The following is a 20564-nucleotide window of genomic DNA, read 5'->3' on the forward strand; positions in this document are numbered from 1 at the left end:
ATACCCCCAAACCATAATGACAATCTTTGGTCTTGTAGTTACATGATTCATCATATTTATTAAACAGAAAGTGTCATTTTTTTTCAGTCAATAGGCAATGCCAAGGATAGCTTCTTCTAAAAAGTAAATTTCTTGATTTGAATGTACATTAATATAAATGTTCACTTAAAGAATAGTGTTTACATACAATGTTGAGCCAAATTAAGTAGTGTAACGATGTATCACTCCCTTTGTGCCAATGTCGTGTGAATCTGTTAGGAGGAAACGCATCATCTGTAGTAAAACAGATTAAAAAAAACAACAACCTTGAAACACCCGTCATCCTTCATCTATTAACACATTTATAGCAGGTTAACCCAACATCCTGTCTGCCCTTAATCGGCAGTCCATGTGGAGTCGTCTTCATACGTTTGTCACTTCCCAAATGTCAATTAAGGTGTGACAGGAAGGGTTGTCAAGGCGCGTAACATTCAGTTTTTAACCACAACGCGGACAAGGCACAAAGACATGAGAATCCTCATGTCAACTCATCTGAGCTTAAAAGACAATGATGTACTAGAGAGGTAAATAAAAAATAAAAAAAGAATGTATCTACCTTCTAGTCATTGTGTGCATTTAAAGCCTGAAATCTCAATTTGCATATTTCTGTCGGTTTTATAAGGCTAATATTATAGTACATGGAGGTAAAAAATACAATCTTTAACAAATGAAAGGTGTAAGATAAACAAATTATGGCTGACTCAGGAGAGATAACACTGTTTACACAAAAGGCACTTTTTAAGCAAACATAAGACATTTGAGAAATTTTGGTTTGGCTAGCTTTGTCAAGAAGAACCAGTAAAAGTGATGGTCTTTCCACCGAGATACAATCTAAATACAACAATTGTCAATATTAATGAAGACTTTGTGTAAGGTTATGAAACAGTCCACAAATGTTTCATTGTGATATCGAAGCTTCTCTGTTATTTAGTGGAATGTTTTGCAAGTGTCTTCAAGGCAGCAGAGTTGGCTGCCTCAGTCTAAATCCTGCTGCGACTGTATAATCTGAGAAAATCAACAGGTTTTGAGAAGATCCACATGCTGGCAGGCACTTGTTAGTGAGAGCACAGTTCCACCTGCTTTGTGGTCCGGCAGTCCTCAACTCACCTCTACTTGTCTTGCGGTCATCCTCCAACGGGTCACGCTCTCAGTGCCAACAGAGCAGGGAAAGTCTTGCAGTGACAGAGGAGCAGCCTATTGTGCTTCTGTAAAGATGCCTTCTCACTTAAAGTGGCTGAAAAAGGGCCTCCATAAATAAATAAATTACCCAGCTAAAACAAGGGCTCTGTCCTGTCCTCCCTTTTCAGTCTTTGTGATCTGCAGCCTCAGGGTTGAGATGGACCGTTGGGACACAGGGAGGAGGGTTATAGCGGGGAGGGGAGTGTAAGTGACGAATAAGTGGTTTAGGGTCTCTTCCAACCGCTCCGGATCAACGCGTCAGCTCGCAGGAAAGGCTGGTTTCGGAGATCTGAGTAAGCAGGGAGAGAGCGGTGAGACATGGGGGACACACATGTTAGAGGACCAAGAGGTCAATCTGCAAACTTTCTTCTACTAACTTTAAATCCTTTTTTTCTTTTTTTTTTTTCTTTTGATGTGCTAAAAATGTTTTTAAAAAAAACAAAAACCACACACTCAGTTCAAACTTCATTAGATACATCTAATAAACTGGTGTGTTTCTATTTTGTAGTCCACTCCATTCATCTTAAATAGAGTGAGCTAAATAATAGAAACACATCTGTTTATCAAGCAGTACAATAGCTCCACATCCTCAATAGAGATAAAACATGCTATCATAACCTTCACAAAAAAAGGGAATTTATGACAGGATTATTGTACAGTATTAGACTGCATTCGTTTTGGCTAGGTGTACCGAATAAAGTGGCAACCGAGTGTTTGTTGTATATTTTGATCGAACAGAAAATCAACTTCTTCATTTCTGCAGTTAAAAACTTTGTTAGCTTTGTATTATAATTATTAAATTAGCAAATAAAAGGCATAAACAATGCAGAATTAACATTGAACAACACATTCCCATAACCTTGTTTTTCAGCTGGTAGTAGTGCTGCATAAAACAGTGAAAATCAAGGCTTTGGGGATGTAGTTATGGCAACTTTGTAACACAAACAATGCAGCAATACAACAACAAAAAAGTAGCTTTCGTAGTTACAGTACGATGGTCAACAAGCTCTTCCGTTTGTGGAGTAACGAACAAGTCGGTGTCAGTGAAAGTAAAATGAAATCTTTAAGCTTTGGTTGCAGACTGTGTTATGCATGTTTGACTGACTGACTGACTGACTGACTGAGCAAGCGAGCGAGCGCACGCGCGTGTGTGTGTGTGTGTGTGTGTGTGTGTTGTTGTTTTTTCCAGAGCCTGTTGACCAAATAGCTTTTGAGCACACCGCGGATGACAGTTAGCGAAGACAAACATGGCGGACGTTGTTGACAAGTGAGAGGTAAATGAACACTGGACAACATGCAACATATAATAGGAGGGGTGAGAATGATGATGATGATGGTGATGATAATAATAATAATCTTTAAGGGTACAGTTAGGAAATAAAACTAAAAACTAAAATACCACAGGAGCTTCTTTTCTGAGGCAAAAACTTAGAGGGAACTTAAATAACTGAATTCATTATTTAATGTTTTAAAGTTGAGAAGTCTTTTTTTTTTTTTTTTTTTTTTTTTACAACACTTTACTTTCAAATGTCTATGTTTCTGTTGTGGGGTAAACGATTCTCACTGCTGTAAAGATTTTTTGTTTGTTTCTTTATTTGCATCTGAAGCACTAGCTGAAGCAGCTGACATCACTGTAGCAGCACACAGGAGCTGGAGGGCCAAGCGGGCCAGGTTTCAGCCAGGCCACCTTCCTTACCCGCTCTTAGGAGAGGGAAATACTGTCATTAATCTTCTGTTCAGCTGGAAGGGGGGTAGAATAAACAGTGGTGGTTGAGGAAAGAAGAGTCACATGTTAGCTGGAAAACCAACACCAAACAAGTTAGTCTCATGGAACAAGGCATTGTTGATAAATAAATAAAAAACCAGTAAGATAGCCAAACCTCTTTATGTGAAGATCATTGGGTTCAGAATAACTCAAAAAGAAATAATGCACAGCCTTTTGTGTCATGCACGATGTTCTCTGCATCTTTGAAAACAGTCATGATTGTACCGTCAGTGTGTCAACATGTTTTTTTTCCCCACACAAAAAAAAAAAACATGTTAGCACTCTGCACAAATGTTTTTCCACAGAGATCTGTGCCAGGCAAAGAGGTTTGGCTGACTCCTATCACCAGACGCCTGATAGGAGCCTTCTTAAGTAGAACACAAACAACCAATGACGGCCCAAGTTAGTTGAGAATAGTTGTAATTGGTGTGGGTCAGATGGATTGACAGGGATCATGCTGCATGCACAGTGGGGTCAAGAGGCATACGAGAGACACCTGGACAACCTTGGCATTAGGGGGGAAGGGCTAGCAGTTGGCGTCGTCACAGAGGTTGGCTTCACAGAAGAACCGTGAGCCGCGTTTAGCAGTGCGGGCTGTGAAGGGCACGCTCTTCAGTACTAGGGGGAGGAGGAGGAGGAAGAGAAAACACGTCACACCTGAGACACTGCCGTTCTTCTTGGGGGATATTGGACCGTATTTTGTTCAGGAGAGTGTCATGAATCTGATAAAAGTGGAGCTGTGCAGAATGTAACTCCGATCTATGAAAGTTATCCCTGTAAAACCCTCAGGTTTAATAGGATTAGGACACAATGAGCATGTCTTTAGCTCTGATAGTAGTGGCACAGAAGCATTATTTACATGACTAAAAGTTATATTGGTGCAACATTTATATTATTTACATTTTAGACAATGATTAATGACCTTGACAAAAAACATCAGTTAGCTTATGTACCATGGTGAGGCTGTAGATTCGGGTTTTTTTTCTCCATTTACAGCCCCTCAATGTTGGATATTAACATATCGACAGCTGCATTATCCCCAAACTGTTTCCACTATTTTTCTACGAACAGAATACTTAAAAAAAATGCTTTTATTAAATACAAAAATCCCACATTGAATACTGAATTTCTTGTATACTGCCTGACTGATAATCTTCACGTTGAGGCTCAAAAACTTTAGTGCTGTAAATTTCAGAGCCAACTAGACAGCACGTCATGCAATATCCAGCGACTGCTACGCTGCTATGTGTTGTGTTCCAGATGTGCTGGTGTCTGGACCACGTAGCACAAGGTGCACTTCAAAGGAGCAGAGCAGTGAATGACCACAGTCATCCTCAGCCTGGGAACACTCGGGCTACGGGTGCCCACATGGGGTCCTTTTACGATTCTGTCTGGCCCACCTGTGATGATGTCCTCAATAGTGCCATCCCTGCCCTCGTACACGGGCCGATGGTCTTTGGCCTGCCGCTTGCGCAGCTCCGCAATCACCTCCTGCTGCTGCTGCCTCTTCTTTTGGGCCTGGACCTGAAGCAGCAGAGAGGATATTTGTACTGTTCGCTGTGCTTTTGGCACAACACAAAGCTTTATTTAGCACAGAGTCAACATCTGATAGGTATCGTTCAGCTCAGTTGCATGCACTTGGACATGTACCTTGGGCTCCTGCTGTTTAGCCTCCTGAGCCAGTAACTTTTCTCTCATTGCTTCCTCTTGCTTTTTCCTCTGTTCGTTTTCTCCCACTGCATCCTGTTGAGAGGAGAATAAGGTGACTAGTCAAGAAACTGCAACTCAAATAAATCAGAGTCAACACACTTGTGTTGCCCTTTTAGCATAGAGAAAACAGGTCAAAAGTTCAACATAAACAGGAAAGGCATTTCTCCTTCAGTCCCCCTTCCAACTTTTTCACATCTTAAAGGAATAGTTTGACATTTGTGAAAGTAGATAAGTTCAACAACTATTTCATATCTGTATGGTAAAAATGCAGCCACAGCCAACATTCATTTAGCTCAGCTTTGCATAAATACTGGAAACAGAGGGAAATATTAAGCTTGGCTCTGACCAGAGACAACATTATCTGCATTGAAGAACCTCTAAAGATCTTTTTTAAATGAATGAGTTGCAAAAGACTTATTAACAAACAGACACACAAGTTGTTATCGATCTCGTAGTCGAGCTCTTAGGAGAAACACAAATTAGCTCAGAGATGTGTTGTTACAGGGCTCGAGTTAGAAAGGTAGTGATTTTACAGTTAAGATGACTTCTTTTAAGTTACCGTTTCTTTAGTATCTTAGTGTAACTACATTTAACCCATGGCCAGGAAGCTTTGTAGAGGACAAGCCAATTTTGTTACAAGCTATCTTTCACTGTTTTGTGTTGATTTGAAGTTAGGTTTAAACATGAAACCTTGTTTGTTATTTTGGCTCCGGCTCTTACTGAAGGTAAATTTAAATTTAAGCTTCTATATGTGGCAATAAGAGACGAAAAATTAATAAAGTGTCTCCTCAAATTTTCTAATTTTATGCTTCCCTGTTTGTCAAACTGTTCCTTTAAGTCACACAAGTACAGTCAAACAGACACATCTATCCAGAAATCCTTGTGCTGCACATTTCCTTAAGCAGATCCCATAAATCCAGACTGAGAACAATCTCAGGAAGTGTGCTGTGTGGTGGGGCAGGGCGAGGCTGTCCGGAGGTAAAAGGGGAGGAGGGGGGAGAACCAGTCTAAACACCACAGCTGCAGCTCCGAAGTCAGACCAGCTGGCCTTTCCTGTTATTTGGCCTCTGACGATACGCCACATCCTGTGGCACAGAGGCGGCCAAAGCTCTGCCCTCTCAGTGAGACTGACAACAAAAACCAGGGAACTTCCCAAATGACCAGCAGAGAGAGCTGCAGCATGTCAGCACAGAGGTGAGGAGTGCTACCGTCTGCTTGGCATCCTCACCTTGTAGGCCTTGATGAAGCGCACAAACACAGGGAAGAACACGGAGGGTGGAGTCGTCTTGGCACTCTCTCCGAAGTAGTTCACCACACTGCCGAAGGCTTCCTAGAATTTGGAAGGAGGATAATGCCAGAGTGGAAGCAACGTTTGTGAACATTGTCGAGTTAAGAGCCATGATTGGTTGTGTATTAGAGGTCAGTGAGCTGAACGTGTGCCAGAGGTTTGCTTCATCTCTATTTTCATTTGTTCCAGGGGATACTTTTAGGTTTCGGTGGCGAGGACAGTGTTGGATACCTCAGCAGTCTTGGCGTCTTTCTGCAGTTTGTCCAGCTGTGTGTCACTAGAATGGACGAAGCCTTTCAGGATTGAATGGTCATGGAGACTGCACTCTCTCCGGATGAGGTCCATGCCTTTGCCCAGCTCTCGAACATCCAGCAGCACATTTTCCAGAGATACTTCACATACAGTCAGTAAAGAATATGTCATATTTGCAGACATTTTAAACACATTATACAGAATTTGATTTCAATATAAATCCATGACATTTCTACATATACATGTGATTCACATGTGTCCCATGTAAAAAACATTGGAAACTAATGTGTTTTTTCTATAAGGGTGAACACGCTGTATCTTCGTGTGGTTTATTTGTGCAAACTCACCTGCTGCAGCTTTATCCACAAAGTGCAATTCATTGTAAAAGTTTGCCAGTTCAGGGTACTTCTCCTTCAAGATAAGAGCTATGTAGTGGAGCAATGTCATTTTCCTGTCTGTAGACTTAGTATCCAGCAGCTGAGTGACAAAAAAAATGAATGACATTATCAGCAAAAGCAATGCAACAATAACCTGTGAGGCACATTTATGTGTTGATTAGTATCTCAAGAAACTGAGCATTTGAATATCTCTAACATTTTGCTCACCAGATCAAGACTTTGTAATTTGAAGCCATAAACACAGCCTCGTTTGCTGCTGTTCATGTAGTTTCCCAAAGCTAAGATAATCTACAAGTGAAGCAAAAGAATGAATGAAGGTTAACAGAAAATAAAAATGCTGCTGTAATGAAAACAACAGGCAAATAAACACCTCTCACCTCGAGCATTCTCTTCAACTTAGGTGAGGATTTCACTGAGCCAGAAGCAGCGATGATCGCATTGAGCTGCGGTGTGAGCATGTTGACATTGTCAGCAAAGTTACCAACAAAGGTGATGATGTTCATTCTCTGCGTGAGCCTCTCAATCTTGCTGAACAACAGCATGAAGCGATCTTCTTCAGCTAGCTGATCCAGTGGACGCCGCTCTCGCTCGTACTGACGCATCACCTTCACCTCTGACTCCGTGGGCAAGAAGCGCATTAAGCACTCAACAAAGTCCACAGGTAAGGCCTTGAGGTCAAACCTGAGCAAACGAAACATGTATCAAGAACTTGTTCTATTGATAAGTCTAAAAGTATCTTATTTAAGTTCATGACATGTGCATACTTCTCTATTGCTTTGCAGATCTCTTCTGTGCTCTTGTGGGCCTTTCGCAGAGTGATGGCTAAATTCTTGGAGCGATTGGCGTCCAGAAGTGTGACTTTGTTTACCGCCTTCTGGGCTACCTTGCTCTTTGTGCAGGAAAGATCCACAATTGGACCCTGGGCTCTGGTCTTAAACAGCTCCTCGAACCTCTCTAGATCCAGCTCCTGCACATGAATTCACTTATTGTAAATTTATATCAAAACGGCCTGAAAACTAATTTTCTTAACCAGCTTCTTACTATAAACAGTAAGTTTCTGCAATGATGTACTATTCTAGGTTGTTGGTACATTTGTGCGTCTTTCATGACACATTTCTCTGTTTCCGTTTTCCTGTTTATGCTTTTCTTTTTTTCCTTTAGTTGATTTTGTTCTGAAGTATGAATTCAGCTGGAAAAAGTGATTTACCAAAATTACCGAGCTACAATAAGCCAGTTCCAATTAGTCCTATTGAAGCTTTTTACATGGGCTTTTGAATGTTAAAATCTCTGTAAATAATGTGGATGGAAGCTGAATGTTTAAAAAAAAAAAAAAAAAAATAACCTTTTACTTGGATTGTTGCTAATTTATCATAAGCATTTGAAAAATTTGAAACCTTGGTCATTAGAAATATCACAGCTGTCTGTGAATTAAATTTTAGCTTCTTGACTCACCTCCAGCACACGGTCATCATCAATCTCGTTGAAGACTGTGCCATTGATCTGATTGGGCTTCAAGGCCGTCCAATTAAACACGGGCAGGCGGAACTTAGTCTTAATGGGCTTCTTAATTCGGATGGCTGTAAATCAATCAATAAATAAATGATTAAAACGTGCTCTACTGCTTACAGTGCAACTGAAAGCAAAGTCACTAAGTTATGAAAACGCCAAACAAAAACATCTCACCTGACAAACCCAAACTGAGGATAACAGAGGGAGAAGAGTCTGGCAGAGGAGGTGGAGGTGGGACTGGTGCAGATTGGCCTGTAATTAATGTAGAAGAGAATATGAAATTACTATACATATAGAGTATATTATTGTTTTTCACCTTCTGGATTGTATGATATTTACATGCAAAAAAGATATTAAATTTGAGTGAAGCCTGGTTAAATGAAGTTGGAAATAAAAAAAAATAAAAAGTTGAAAAATGCTCTAGCAGCCAAGTGCAGTCTTTCTGCACACACATACACACAAAGGAAACAAGCTTTGTGTTTCCCTTTCCTGTCTGGGTTAGAAGAACAATACTGTGACACATCACCTGTCTTGGTACTGAAAATAGACCTTCTCTGAGGGTTTATTGATGAAAAAGTCAACTTTCACATGAATGTGTCACGCACATAATAATGATCCATCACCTGAGACAGATGGTAGAGGAGGGGGAGGCGGAGGAGGCGGTGGTGGAGGCGGAGGAGCTTCACTGGCTGGTGGTAAACTGGAGTCTGGTCCTCCTAGTTCTGTCAACCCAGCAGTAGAACCCAAAGACAGCTGCCCAATGTCCCCCAAAGGGACCCCGAGGCTTCTACTCCCCACACCACCGACACCCAGCGGCTCGATGCCAATGTCTCCATCAGGTTTCTTGTGCAAACGGATGGTGCCTTGCTGTTCAAGCTCCAGCAGCCGCCTCTCGATGTTGAAGTGCTTCTGGAATGCCGCATCTTTCTCCTTGATCATCCTCCTCAGGGTGTTGACCTGGGTGTTGGTCGACTCGTACGTCTCCTGAGCAGTCACCAGGGGGCAATATAGAGCACAGCACAATGACTCCACAAGCTAAAGAAACATCCTGTTTCCTTATGACCTAATTTGCTATCACAGCAATTTAGCCACAAGCATCTGAAAGTGATCTTTGCTAACACACAGAGTAAGTGAAGCCTTTCTGACGCGAGCTAGGCAAGCAACATTACATCATTACGACTGCGGCTCACCCGTATTACTTGCAGGTCCTTATCTTTCTGAATCAGCAGCTTCTCCAGATCAGCTACTTTCATCATTGTTTCATTCTCAACCTCCAGCAGCTTCTCTGTCACCTAGGAGAGAAGAGGAGCAACAGAGAGATGAGAGAGGGTGAATTCAGGAATTGATCCAAACAACGGGCATCTTTCCTAGTCCCACTCCCTCCCACTGGCTTCCATACACTGCATTATCAATAAGAAATAGGATATACCCAGCAGCATGATGCAGCAGGAGCATGACACAGCTTTTGGTTTTGGTTTTGATTTTGACCACATTACACATGTTGCACAGGAATTCACGAAAAGAATCCTCACCCTCATCCTCCCCCATCATTCCTGACCCCTGAGAGCAGAGTTTGTTTTGAAATTCCTAGAATGATGTCACGGCTGCCTACGACCTTTCCATGTGAAGAAGGTCTTTGCAGAGCAGCGTGGGATACAAAGGCAACTGCCCAGAAAGAGCGAGCCAACACAAGAACAATCATAAGATTGTTTCACACACAGTATTTTCCAGCATTCTCCACCCAATTATTATCCTCAACCACTTGTGACATGCAAACACAGTAGATTTCTAATTACCACATAGACACAGCGAAGCTAAGTACATAGCTAGCGAGCCACAACAATCTCATAAATGCGCACAGAGAGCAGCGTTGGTGGTCCAGACTGGGTGGTGCACTTACATGGGACAGGTGCTCCTCCAGTTCCTCCACCTTCTCCAGCGCTGCATTCTTGGTCTCTGCATCTTCCAGCAGGCCACCCACATCAAACACGTTATCCAGGTAGGCCTGGATCTGCACCGACAGCTTGTCACTCTCCGTATGTTTAAATTTCTGACATGAGGGAGAATAGGTCAGATTTAGTGACACTAACTGGGAAAATAGTCTGCACGTGAGAATTTTTGTCTCACTGTAACCACAATATTGTTTTCTTACCTCCAGGTAGTCATCCAGTCCCAGTTTAGTGAATTCAAACTGCAGATGGACTCTGAAGTTCATGTCCTCAACTGAGTGGACCACAATGTTGATGAACTGCATGCAAGCGACCTAGACCACAAATGCAAACAGGCCAATTTATAACTGGACATGTGATCGGTATTTGGATACATTTTCTGGATAATGACATCAAAGCCTTGGGCCGTATCCAGACATAAACTGCATTTTATTGCCAAGTGAAAACAGAGTATTAGATCCAAATATATTTATTTGGATGGACAGGTGGACATACATTTAAGAAGCACATAATTATACATAATAAAAATCTTGTCTTACCATGAAGTCAATGTTTCCCTCTTCACTGCGGAAGTAATCCATCAGTCTCTCAAAGCGATGCTTTTCTTTACAAACCTAAAATACAAAAGTTATTAAAGTACGCAGCAATTATTATGTGATATTATAATTTTAGGAAAGATATTTAGAAAAATATGAAAGTATATCAAAATATTTATCATAATATTTTCAAAGTCCTCTGTATGTAAAACACAGAACAGCTTGCTCAGTTTGCAAAAACAATGTCATCTTATTATCATAATTTATGGGAAGGGAAGCCAGCAAGAGATAAAGACATGAGCCCTTTTTTCAATTAAGTGTCCTGGACAAAAATACAATAAAAGGGTAAATGGAAAACAAACATAGTATTTCATGTTATAAAGTGTTTATTATACCGCATGCCAACTTCTGACGGTAATGTTGAGTAATATTGAATTACTGGTACAGCTGTGGCTGAAGAAGGTGTTTTGAGATTTCAGAGAGCTGTCACCTTCTATAAATGGATAGTTTTGGAAGGTGCCATTACAAAATTACCATGTTGTTTCCACAAGTGAGTTGATTAGCTCTTGCTTTTCTCTGAGGGCTTTCGACTGCATGGTAATTGTCTTGTTCTGGTGTTTAGATGACTGTGCAGGCAGAAACTGAGAGCCCAAGCAAATCTTTGTGGTCCACTGGCTCCCATCGGGGAGCTGATCCTTATCATTGTTCAAGGTTGGCTCACATCTGATGTCTTAATGAGACTAATAACCTCAGACAGGCCACCATAGAGCTTTGCTTACACCCCCAGTGGACATGAAATCTCCCAGAGTTCCTCAACTTTCATCCCTTCACACTAGCTCTTTATGTCTTTGTGCACACCAGTGATGTGGGACATTTTGGCAATTTAATTAATGTCAGTTCACCTTTCTTAGGACATACAGTACTGGCAGGGTTGGCAATATATTGCCATCGAGTTATAAACAGTGCAACTTTAGATGGTAATGGTCCAAATTTCATTAAAAAGTTTCTATGGGCACCTCTTTGAAGTTGTCAAAAGCTGAAAGTATGATCTCGTGACCTCCTCGGACTAGACAAACGGCAGCCAGCAGCTCAAGGACCAAAGCTTTTGTCCTGGAGGTGCAGGAGAGACTCATCAGTACAACACACCTGGACAGAGTTCAACTGGAAACACCAACTCACTCACATATAAATCAAAAAATGTAACAAGAAATGTGGAAAAACACATTTTCTATAATATCTGTACAACCAGAATGTATCGCTATTCATGCAATCCTCAAAACTGGTGGAAATATCAACATACATGGGATGAAAATTATAATTCATACTAAAAGTCAGAAACAAGGGCAGGTCTTTATTGCTTTTTAAGTGTTTACACTCCTGGCCTTCATTATTAAGTGATCAGTCCCAGTGGTTTACCACTAATCTCCCTTTAGTAAACATTCCCTTTAGCAGCCTGTACAGACGCCTCTGATCCTCGACTTCAGAAAGAAGCCGAGCCCCATGGAGAATGGTAAGCATATCATATGAACTGGCTGCAGGGTTTCCCCTATTGTTTGACCCAGTCCTGCTTCTGTGGAGATGGGGTCCTCAGTTCTTACCGTGAGTTCTTATTGTTCAAGCTGAGGGCGATTTCATTGACTGCGTGTGCATGAGACATGACCATATTGAAGCCATACTGCGTAGACAGATAGAAAGAGAGAGAGACAGACAGAGAGCAGGATGTGGTTAGAAAACCCAAGAATAAGTTCAACACTTGTCTGCACAGGAAACACGAGTGTTGGTGTTACTGCTTCGTACCTGATAGTTCATGATTGCTCTCAAACACATGATGCAGACGTGTACATCGTCTTTTTGACTCACGAGGCGGGAGTTCTTGAGGGTTTTGCTGTTTGAAACTGAGCCATAGCTGCAATACATGGCTGAAGTTAATATCTCCAAGGGATTCAGTGATCAAACTCAAACCTTACTTTTAATTTATTATTCAATCATAGCTTGTTTCATTCATTTCTGAACTTTATCTGCCATTGATATGACTCATGTTTTCAGTGTGTCATACAGAAAGAGACAAAGAGAGAAAATTACAGAGAACGAAGACTGACAGAAAAAAACTTAGTTGGCTTTTGAGGTTACAGATGCATTATGGGAGATGCCTGGTTTCCTTGCTGCTGTCAACAGACCGAGGTCTATGCACACAAACTGCAGTTATGCAACTGTATTGCACAGTCATCATGTGCACATAATGTTACCTTTCTTGTGCAGTTTATAAATGACTTTAACCATGCCTCACGATTAAGTTTTGCAAACTTTGTACAACATATTCCAAAGGAATAATACATAATACGAATACAGAATCAGTGGTAGTGTATATCTACATTTTATAAAGCCTGAAAGTTATTCTTCTAGACTATTTGTTTTTTCAGTACACCCTAAAAATGTAATCCACCCAGACTTCTATCTAATGTCTCTGACTGTTGTCCCCGCTGTGGTGAAAAGAGAGAATTACAACTGTCAAACATATGCGGCTGCTCACAGCTGGCTTTCATCTGTAGACAGTGTAGACGCACATCTGGGCAGATGAAGGAGGATCATTGACGAAGAGAGACACATAGCGCTTAAGGTCAAAGACTTTCAGTTTCTATGTCTGATTGAGTTTGTGCAGAGCAAATCCTTGAGGTCAAGAGACAGGTCAGACCTACAATTTATCAACCACTCAGGGCATTTTCCTGAAACAAAACAGCACCAAGACAACTGGCTCACATGCTAATTCGCATTTATAGCATTCAAGGTTAGCAGAGCGAGGCAATAACAGGGATAGCCAATAGCAGGGAGGCTAGCGTAGCAATACGTACCGGAGGACAGACTGGCGGGCAGAGCGCACTAGTGTGTTGCAGAAGGGTTGGGCGCTCGTATGGTGCAGATCCTCTATAGACCTGCTCCAAGATTTAGCCTTGTCCAAGAAGCCATCCTCCACATTTTCTAGCCCCTCAAAATCCAACCTGGGCCACATACAGACAAACAGACAAGCCAACACAGAGGCACAGGGGTGTAGATGAGAGGCACGGGGGAGGTTAGGTTAGCAAGGCTGCTTGGTATAGAGCTGGGGGGGTTATCACAAGAACTGTCATCAAGCTGCACAATAAAGCTCAGCACAGAGATTTTGTCCCATTCAGGCAAGGTGCAGCTCAGCACCAAACCACACAGCAACTGTCCAGAAACACATTCAGGTTGCAAAGTATGCAACAAGGCATACAAACACATCCAAAGAATGAAATGTGCCAATCTCAGATGCACAAGCAGTTTTACTACAGGCTCTACAGGACACATGTTAACTCAGCAGCTGGATTCACAGCCCAACCCAGTTCCTTAGGAGAGGTGTGTGTGTCTGTGCGTGTACTCACATGACAGCACACTGGGCAAAGGAGAGGTACTCCACCAGGACGTCAAGACCTCTGTTCTCATCATTGAGGAACTCCCTGACCCACCTGTGACGCATGGGGACAGAAAGGAACAGAGAGGGGTCAGCAGGGCACCAACTCAGGAACACACCTTTTTGTGTCCTTTAGGACTGCATTTTATCCATTAATGAACAAGAGAGAGATAAGCGGCAAGACAAAAAGAAAACTGTGATTATTGTGTTTCTGGAGCTCCACAGAAGTCTTCATAGTGGTCCTTTTGTACTAAAAAAAAATCTGATTTATAACAACTCGGATCTTTTCATGGTCATCCTTCCTACCACTAATATTATTTATTGTCTTCTCGGGTGTTAGGCTTACTAAAATGAAAAAGACCAAAGATTGACTCAAAAAAAGTTCTCCAAAAGTAATCACAAGACGTTGGAGGCAGAAGGGAAGCATAGACAAACGGAACCAGTACAGCAAATTATGAGCATGCAGAACTCACTTTTATAATCTGAGGCAATGTTGCCTGTTATTAAACAAGATGGTTTAAATGACTGTGAAATCATTGTGGGCAATGGATGAAATAAATGTGTACGGGTATATGGAGACAGCTGGATGCATATTAATGTAACTAAATGTTTAGATATGCATGGTGACACATACATTTATGTGTATATAAGTTTGTATCTATGTATCAGTATACATATGCCCACTCTCCTTCCTGATGCATAAATGTAAAGGATTAAGTGGCTTAACTACAGAACTGCACAGACTAGTTGATTAATCAATTAGCTAATTAGAAAATATTTTTGATAAATCTGTAAATTGAGTCATAACTAACACAGCAGTATTTATATTTCTTTTTTTATTTCTTAATTTGATTTGATGTCAGAAAGAAGTCAGATGGAGCAATAAAAATGAACAGTCAGACAAATCGATAGATTTTAAACAAACCCCAGGTATACCAAATTTATTGGAAGAAAATAAAGGTTTCGTTATTATCCAAACTGTCTGTTCATCTGTCAGCTGATTTAGCTTTGGCCTCCTGGACTTGCTGTAGTGGTGTGTTAACACAATTTTCCTTTGCAATAGAGGAAACGTCCAGACATTTAGGGAGCTTTCACTCTCTGTTTGACCATAAAATAGTTTCAATAATCTAGCTTATTTTTTAGCTGGTTTACAATCTGTCTGATTGTGTGATCATGGTTCTTCCTCATCTGACTTATTGGTATAGTGATGTCAATTCTATATCTAGATCTCAGCAGTCACTTTGGTGAGTATAAAGTTATTCTTCTAGCTAACAGAATGTATGTTCCAAGATACAAAAATATGACCAAAGTTGTCATAAACCTGAATTATTTGTGGAGGTAGCTCTGACGGGGGTGACCCCTCCCCTGACTGAAAGAACTTGGCAAGAATTCCACGGAAAATAGACCAGAGCAAAACTTTAGATTTCTTCATTTCAGTTCTCTCCAAACAAAGGAATTCCCATTGCAAGGAGAGAAAGAATGTGGAGGGCATATGGTTAAAAGAGCTGGGCTCAGGTCGAAGCCCTGACACTCAACAGTATTTAGTCTACCTCCCCCACAGAGCCCCTTTACCTCCACCCTGTTTCTTCAGGGAACTCCAGGGGGGGGACAGGATTGGGGTAAAAGGTTCTTAAAATAGTCTTGAAATGCTGATTATGATGACAGACTGCTGGTCAGCCAATCTTAAGTCAGGCAGGAAACCAATCAAGACCCTCAAAGTTGTGGAGGAAAAGAAGGAGGGAGGGATAAGGGAAGAGGGGTGAGCAGAGGAAAGCGAACAAGGCAAGCAAACTTGGTGCAGGAGGGAAGGAGATAAGGGGGGAGAAGGAGGTGGGCTTGATCATCAGTTTCCTGCCCCCTCGCTCCCCTCCATCCCTCCTTGTCTCTGACCCCTCACTCATTCCTCCCATTACTTCTCTCCAAACAGTTGCTATTTCAGATTTTCTTGGCAATCTCAGGAATAACACAGCAGAAAAGGCCCAGGATTCACACACACTCACACAGTAAACCAGCATCTGTTACACTTAATCCCACCCACAAAAGTCTTCTGAAAATAGACTTCCTTTTTTTCCTTTGCCTGTGAGTCTTTCTGGGAAATACATTGAAATGGACCTTTATTGTTGAAGCCTAATAATATGAGGTATTCATGGAGCTCAGACAATGCTATGGAAAATCAGAGCTTTTTTACATGCTGCAGTTTGGATTGGGAATTCAGTGGCAAGTCACTGCAGCACCTTTTTTTAATTCATGTATCTGTATGACAGCAGACTATAAAGTCAAGGAACATGTCTGCAACACTTAGGGCTAGAAAAGTTTAAAGCAACATCCACATATGCCGTGGGTGGGGAGGAAAATGTACAGTGTTCATTTCTGCAACAAAGTATGACAAAATAAAATGTTGTTAGCTTTACTATGTGAGAAATGTGTAAACATAGACATATCCTTGTGTTTGTTCTTGTGCTTTTCACTGGGTTCAGCAGTGGTCAGCCAGGCTTCCTGTCCCTCTGGCATACACAACAAAGCTTCCTGCTCAGCTCTATGGGGGAGTGGACGACGCAGCACAATGGCTACCATCTGGGCATTATGAGGACCAGCCCTATGAAGTGGAGCTGCAGAGTTTGGCAAGTTAGAACAATGAGGGAGCGATCTGGGCACCAGAGACAGCTCTGGGTCCCTGTAGCAGCAGGAACACACAAAGGAATATTCTGTACAAGGGAACACAGTAATGTGGTTTCCTTAAACTTTGTGATTCAATGAACAGATCTGCACAATTCAACAGGAAAATGGAAGATAATACTTGATTACCCGATGTGGTTTGTCCTAAGTGATATCTCCAGCTCCCTCAAGACTTTTGTAGATTCTTGCACACGCCTGCGAAACTTCTGTAAGACAAATGAAGGCAAAGAGTTTGCTGGAAATCATATTATTATCCAGGTACTGTTAATAAGCAGTCAGATATAACAGGTTTCTTTAAACAAGTACCCCATGGATTTACTGATAAAACTGCCTGATTCATGATGGACAGTAAAAAAAAAAAAAAAAAAAAAAAAAAAAAAGGCATTCAAATCTATGAAGCAGAATTAGAGATATCTTTTCGTTTCCAAGCATTTCTTTCACCTGTCAAGACCTGGTGCCAAGATGAAAAACGAAAGTTTATTCAGAGATTCAGTGCTGTTTTACTAGTTGACATAGCTTCAAGCAGAAATGAGGAGCAGCCTTCATTTTTAACTTCTTAAGTGACATAGCTTAAAGTAATTTATCAGATTTCACATAATTTTAGACTTCACATACCAGTCCAAAGGGCCTGGAAATAGACTATGTGCACAAATCAGTGGAGTTCCCCTTTAAGTGGACACTACAAGATAATTTGTACGCTCTCACCTTTCGTGTGACTCCAGGATCTAAGTATCCTCGTAGCTTCTGGATGTAAGTGTGAGGCGGATTCTTCACTTGAAACCTCTCCTGAAGAACAGAGGAGGCAGTGTAATGTGAGTTTGCTGTAGTTGTAGCAGAGTGAGCAGCAAATGAGATTTGATGTGTACTGTATGGTTTGTGAATCAGAGTTTATGAATTCACCTGGTCGCAGATCAGGTCCCACTTCTTCTCGTTGTCGTACTGTCTGAGGAGCCGGGCTTTGTCTGGAGGCAGGTTCATAGAATTCTGAAAATAAAAAATGGGAGCATTAGTTTAATTTATAGCGACATATTTCCTTTTTTCTGTTTATTTGACTGTTTATAGTAGCTGTGATTGTGTGTCAGTGTGCTTTACAGGCCTCTGGTGCCAACGGCAAAATACTGGACAAAATTTTGGGGACTTACACCATGACCTCACTTCCTGTGTTGACATTCAGCATCCTTTTGCTGGAGATGATCCGCATCTCCTCTGCCCTCTTGAGACAAAATATTGTTCAGGAAGCACATTGCTTTTAACCACAGCATGCTGCTATCAGACTACGGGCCTATTACCAGATGTGTCATCTAAACCAGCCATTAAAACACTTCAGCGCCACATGAGATGTCCTTAAGCCACATGTTTACTATGCTCAAATTAAACCCTAAATGTTTTAATTTGTGTTTGGAGACCAAACTCTCTGAGCATTTTATGTCCTCATGATGACTGAAAAATAACACAAACTGTATGACACAAGCTTTTGACTAATTACTTTCTTTGCTGAGCCAAAACAGGTAAACAGGGGTTGACATGGAAATCTTAAAAATTAGGAAGTGCAACAATATGAGGGGGATCGCCAGTCTTTGAAACTGATCACATCAGCAAATCTCTTTGAAGAGACGTGTGGAATTTTTTTGCACTGGAAACCAGTATTTACAGCAGTATTCACAACGTCATAAGCTCAGCCACAAAACAACCAGTCAGCATGACTTTTAACCTGCAACTATAATTCAGCCTGCCATCTAAAATGAAACTCCCTGCCCTGTGAACCCATCCCAGACCAGTTGTCATGTTCATGATGGCGTTTTTCCAGTGGTTGATAGATGGAAACCAACATATAACTGTTCCTATGAAAAACCTTTCAGTCACTGGTATGGGCGGTACATCACATGTGAGGATATCAAAATAATTTTTTCCACATCGGGACTACATTGGTCACTCTGTTAGCACATCATGAATCATGCTGTCTAGAGAGGACTGAGGACAGAGGCATGATATGTTTGCTTTTATAGAGGTGATAATTTCATGTAAAATTACATGGTTTTCTTTTTTTCTTATCACAAATATAACATACTCAAAAACAGAACAAATTCTTAAAAATGCAAACCTAAAAATGTATGAAAAAGTAGTAAGAGGCTATAACTGTAGTGGAAAGCAGCGGCAATATGTTACACGTGGGGTATTTTGACTGACCAAAAAAAAAAAAAACACACAGGGGAGAAGTAACATGCCTAGCAGATGTTCAGAATTACAGGAGGAATGTGTCCTGTTTATAGTAGTAGTTAATAGTAGTACATTTTCTCTCTTGTCTGACCCCCAAGCTGCTCTCTCCTGCCCTGCCTCTCCTGGGAGACATTTTACCTACAACTCAGTCTTCACGAAGGTCACACTCGGAAGTGAAGAGGAGCATCACCCATCTGTATCGGTCTTAAATAAATTATCTGTCTGAGCTCTTCGCAGTTTGTATATAAAACAATGTTTCAACAACCAGATGGACAAATGTTAATTAGAGGTTGGTCCTCTTTGTTATTTATCATTAGTAAAAGATGAAAAAAATCAGTGCCCTAAATAATAGCATTCAGTTGGTGATCATCATAAGAAAGCAAAAGTATTTCAAAAAAGAAATCGAATGAGCTTTCACTAATAATTTACAGTACATACATTTCTAATAAATTTTAACTAATGCACTGGCTGGACTAAAAATTAATTAACAACTATTTTCATGGTGGCAAATATTTGTTGGTTTTAGCTTCTGAAATGTGCAGATATAACTATTCTATTTGCCATATGTCACTGTAAGCTGACTATTTTAGTATCTTGAAGGCCTCACCTCCAGCTCTGGAAGTCTTTGTCTGGCTTTTTTCAATATCATCAGACAAAACACAAATTTAAGAAGACAATCAAAGATGATGAAGATGCATTAGAGCCCTGATTTATAAAGTTACTGTGGAGACTCCATCTAATTTTAAGTGAATTAGCACTTAATTGTATTCATTATAAAGTAATGAATAATAAGTACCTATTCTACCCAGTGGATACTGTTAATACACTTCAGATTATGTTCAACAGGCTCAGTTTTGATATAAAACACTCTTTGCTAAATCCAAAAATAAGCCTGGATATCTGCTCCAGCATCTGTCCAGCCTTAAAGCCTGCTTCCCTTTATTTTCTTGGTCAGTCATGCATAGTAAAGTAGAACTGTGGGGCAAAGAGCCTCCTTTTGTAATAATTTAATTCAGAATTACTGGAAAACATGTGGACCAGACGTACACACAGATCCTCATCCAGTTAGTAAAGACAAAAGCAAAACCTGCCTGCTGCTACTCCGTTTCAATGGATGATTTCAGTTATAAAACTATTAATCAAAAGGAAAATGTATAGAATTTCAATAATAATCAATAAATGCACGAGGAATCCTGACCCCAACTCAGAAAAATCTATATGAGCAATGAAGACACACTAAAGACTGCTGTGTGATGATGTTGAGCTGTCAGTTTGAGCCTCCGGTGCTGTAAACAAATACAGGTGAGACTCTGTGCCAAAGTGTGTGGAGCTATAACCGTTTTGTTTGTTTTTTAAACATAAAATGTGTGCTTGAATGAGAGAGGGGCAGCAGGCAGAGGGCAGGTTTCCTTTCTGACTAGATTTGAGTAATTTGAGCCAAGTAACCCAATTTAGTTAATTTCATTTCACTTTCTCCCATAGTGATGCTATCTCGCACTTCCTGTGTTTATAAGAAGCTACAAAGGGGGAGGGGTTGTTTTTTTGTGGTAGAGCAGTAGCCCTTCATGTTTTTGGATTAACCGGCCCATTGTAAGGTAAAAAAATACTACAGATATGCC

At 40.9% G+C, this 20564-nt stretch overlaps 1 protein-coding gene across 3 annotated transcripts in view; it reads right to left on the minus strand.

The window, feature by feature from the left end:
• Positions 1-38: 38 nt before the first annotated feature.
• The window catches only part of fmnl3 (formin-like 3), a 32087-nt gene continuing 11561 nt past the window's right edge, over positions 39-20564 (minus strand). The window contains exons 2-26 of one of the 3 annotated variants that reach the window (XM_069687953.1): positions 17629-17712; positions 17434-17514; positions 16858-16934; positions 14024-14107; positions 13475-13621; positions 12423-12531; positions 12224-12300; positions 11642-11735; positions 10629-10703; positions 10293-10403; positions 10041-10190; positions 9331-9432; positions 8764-9124; positions 8315-8392; positions 8084-8208; positions 7396-7598; positions 7009-7312; positions 6839-6919; positions 6581-6710; positions 6213-6373; positions 5922-6023; positions 4634-4726; positions 4384-4507; positions 3489-3601; positions 39-1507 (exon numbers count right to left, since the gene is read on the minus strand). In XM_069687953.1, coding sequence (XP_069544054.1) covers positions 3510-3601; positions 4384-4507; positions 4634-4726; positions 5922-6023; positions 6213-6373; positions 6581-6710; positions 6839-6919; positions 7009-7312; positions 7396-7598; positions 8084-8208; positions 8315-8392; positions 8764-9124; positions 9331-9432; positions 10041-10190; positions 10293-10403; positions 10629-10703; positions 11642-11735; positions 12224-12300; positions 12423-12531; positions 13475-13621; positions 14024-14107; positions 16858-16934; positions 17434-17514; positions 17629-17712 — 3045 coding nt within the window. In that variant the 3' untranslated portion in view covers positions 39-1507; positions 3489-3509. Of the gene's footprint in view, positions 1508-3479; positions 3602-4383; positions 4508-4633; positions 4727-5921; positions 6024-6212; positions 6374-6580; positions 6711-6838; positions 6920-7008; positions 7313-7395; positions 7599-8083; positions 8209-8314; positions 8393-8763; positions 9125-9330; positions 9433-10040; positions 10191-10292; positions 10404-10628; positions 10704-11641; positions 11736-12223; positions 12301-12422; positions 12532-13474; positions 13622-14023; positions 14108-16857; positions 16935-17433; positions 17515-17628; positions 17713-20564 lie in introns of all 3 variants that reach the window. The other 2 variants (XM_069687961.1, XM_069687970.1) reach the window with 2 other exon arrangements.

The sequence above is a fragment of the Brachyistius frenatus genome, unplaced genomic scaffold (genome assembly GCF_029030835.1).
Source record: "Brachyistius frenatus isolate BFR_SWC_R1_liver_20210118 unplaced genomic scaffold, ASM2903083v1 Contig_6, whole genome shotgun sequence".
In the NCBI taxonomy this organism is placed as follows: Eukaryota; Metazoa; Chordata; class Actinopteri; family Embiotocidae; genus Brachyistius; species Brachyistius frenatus.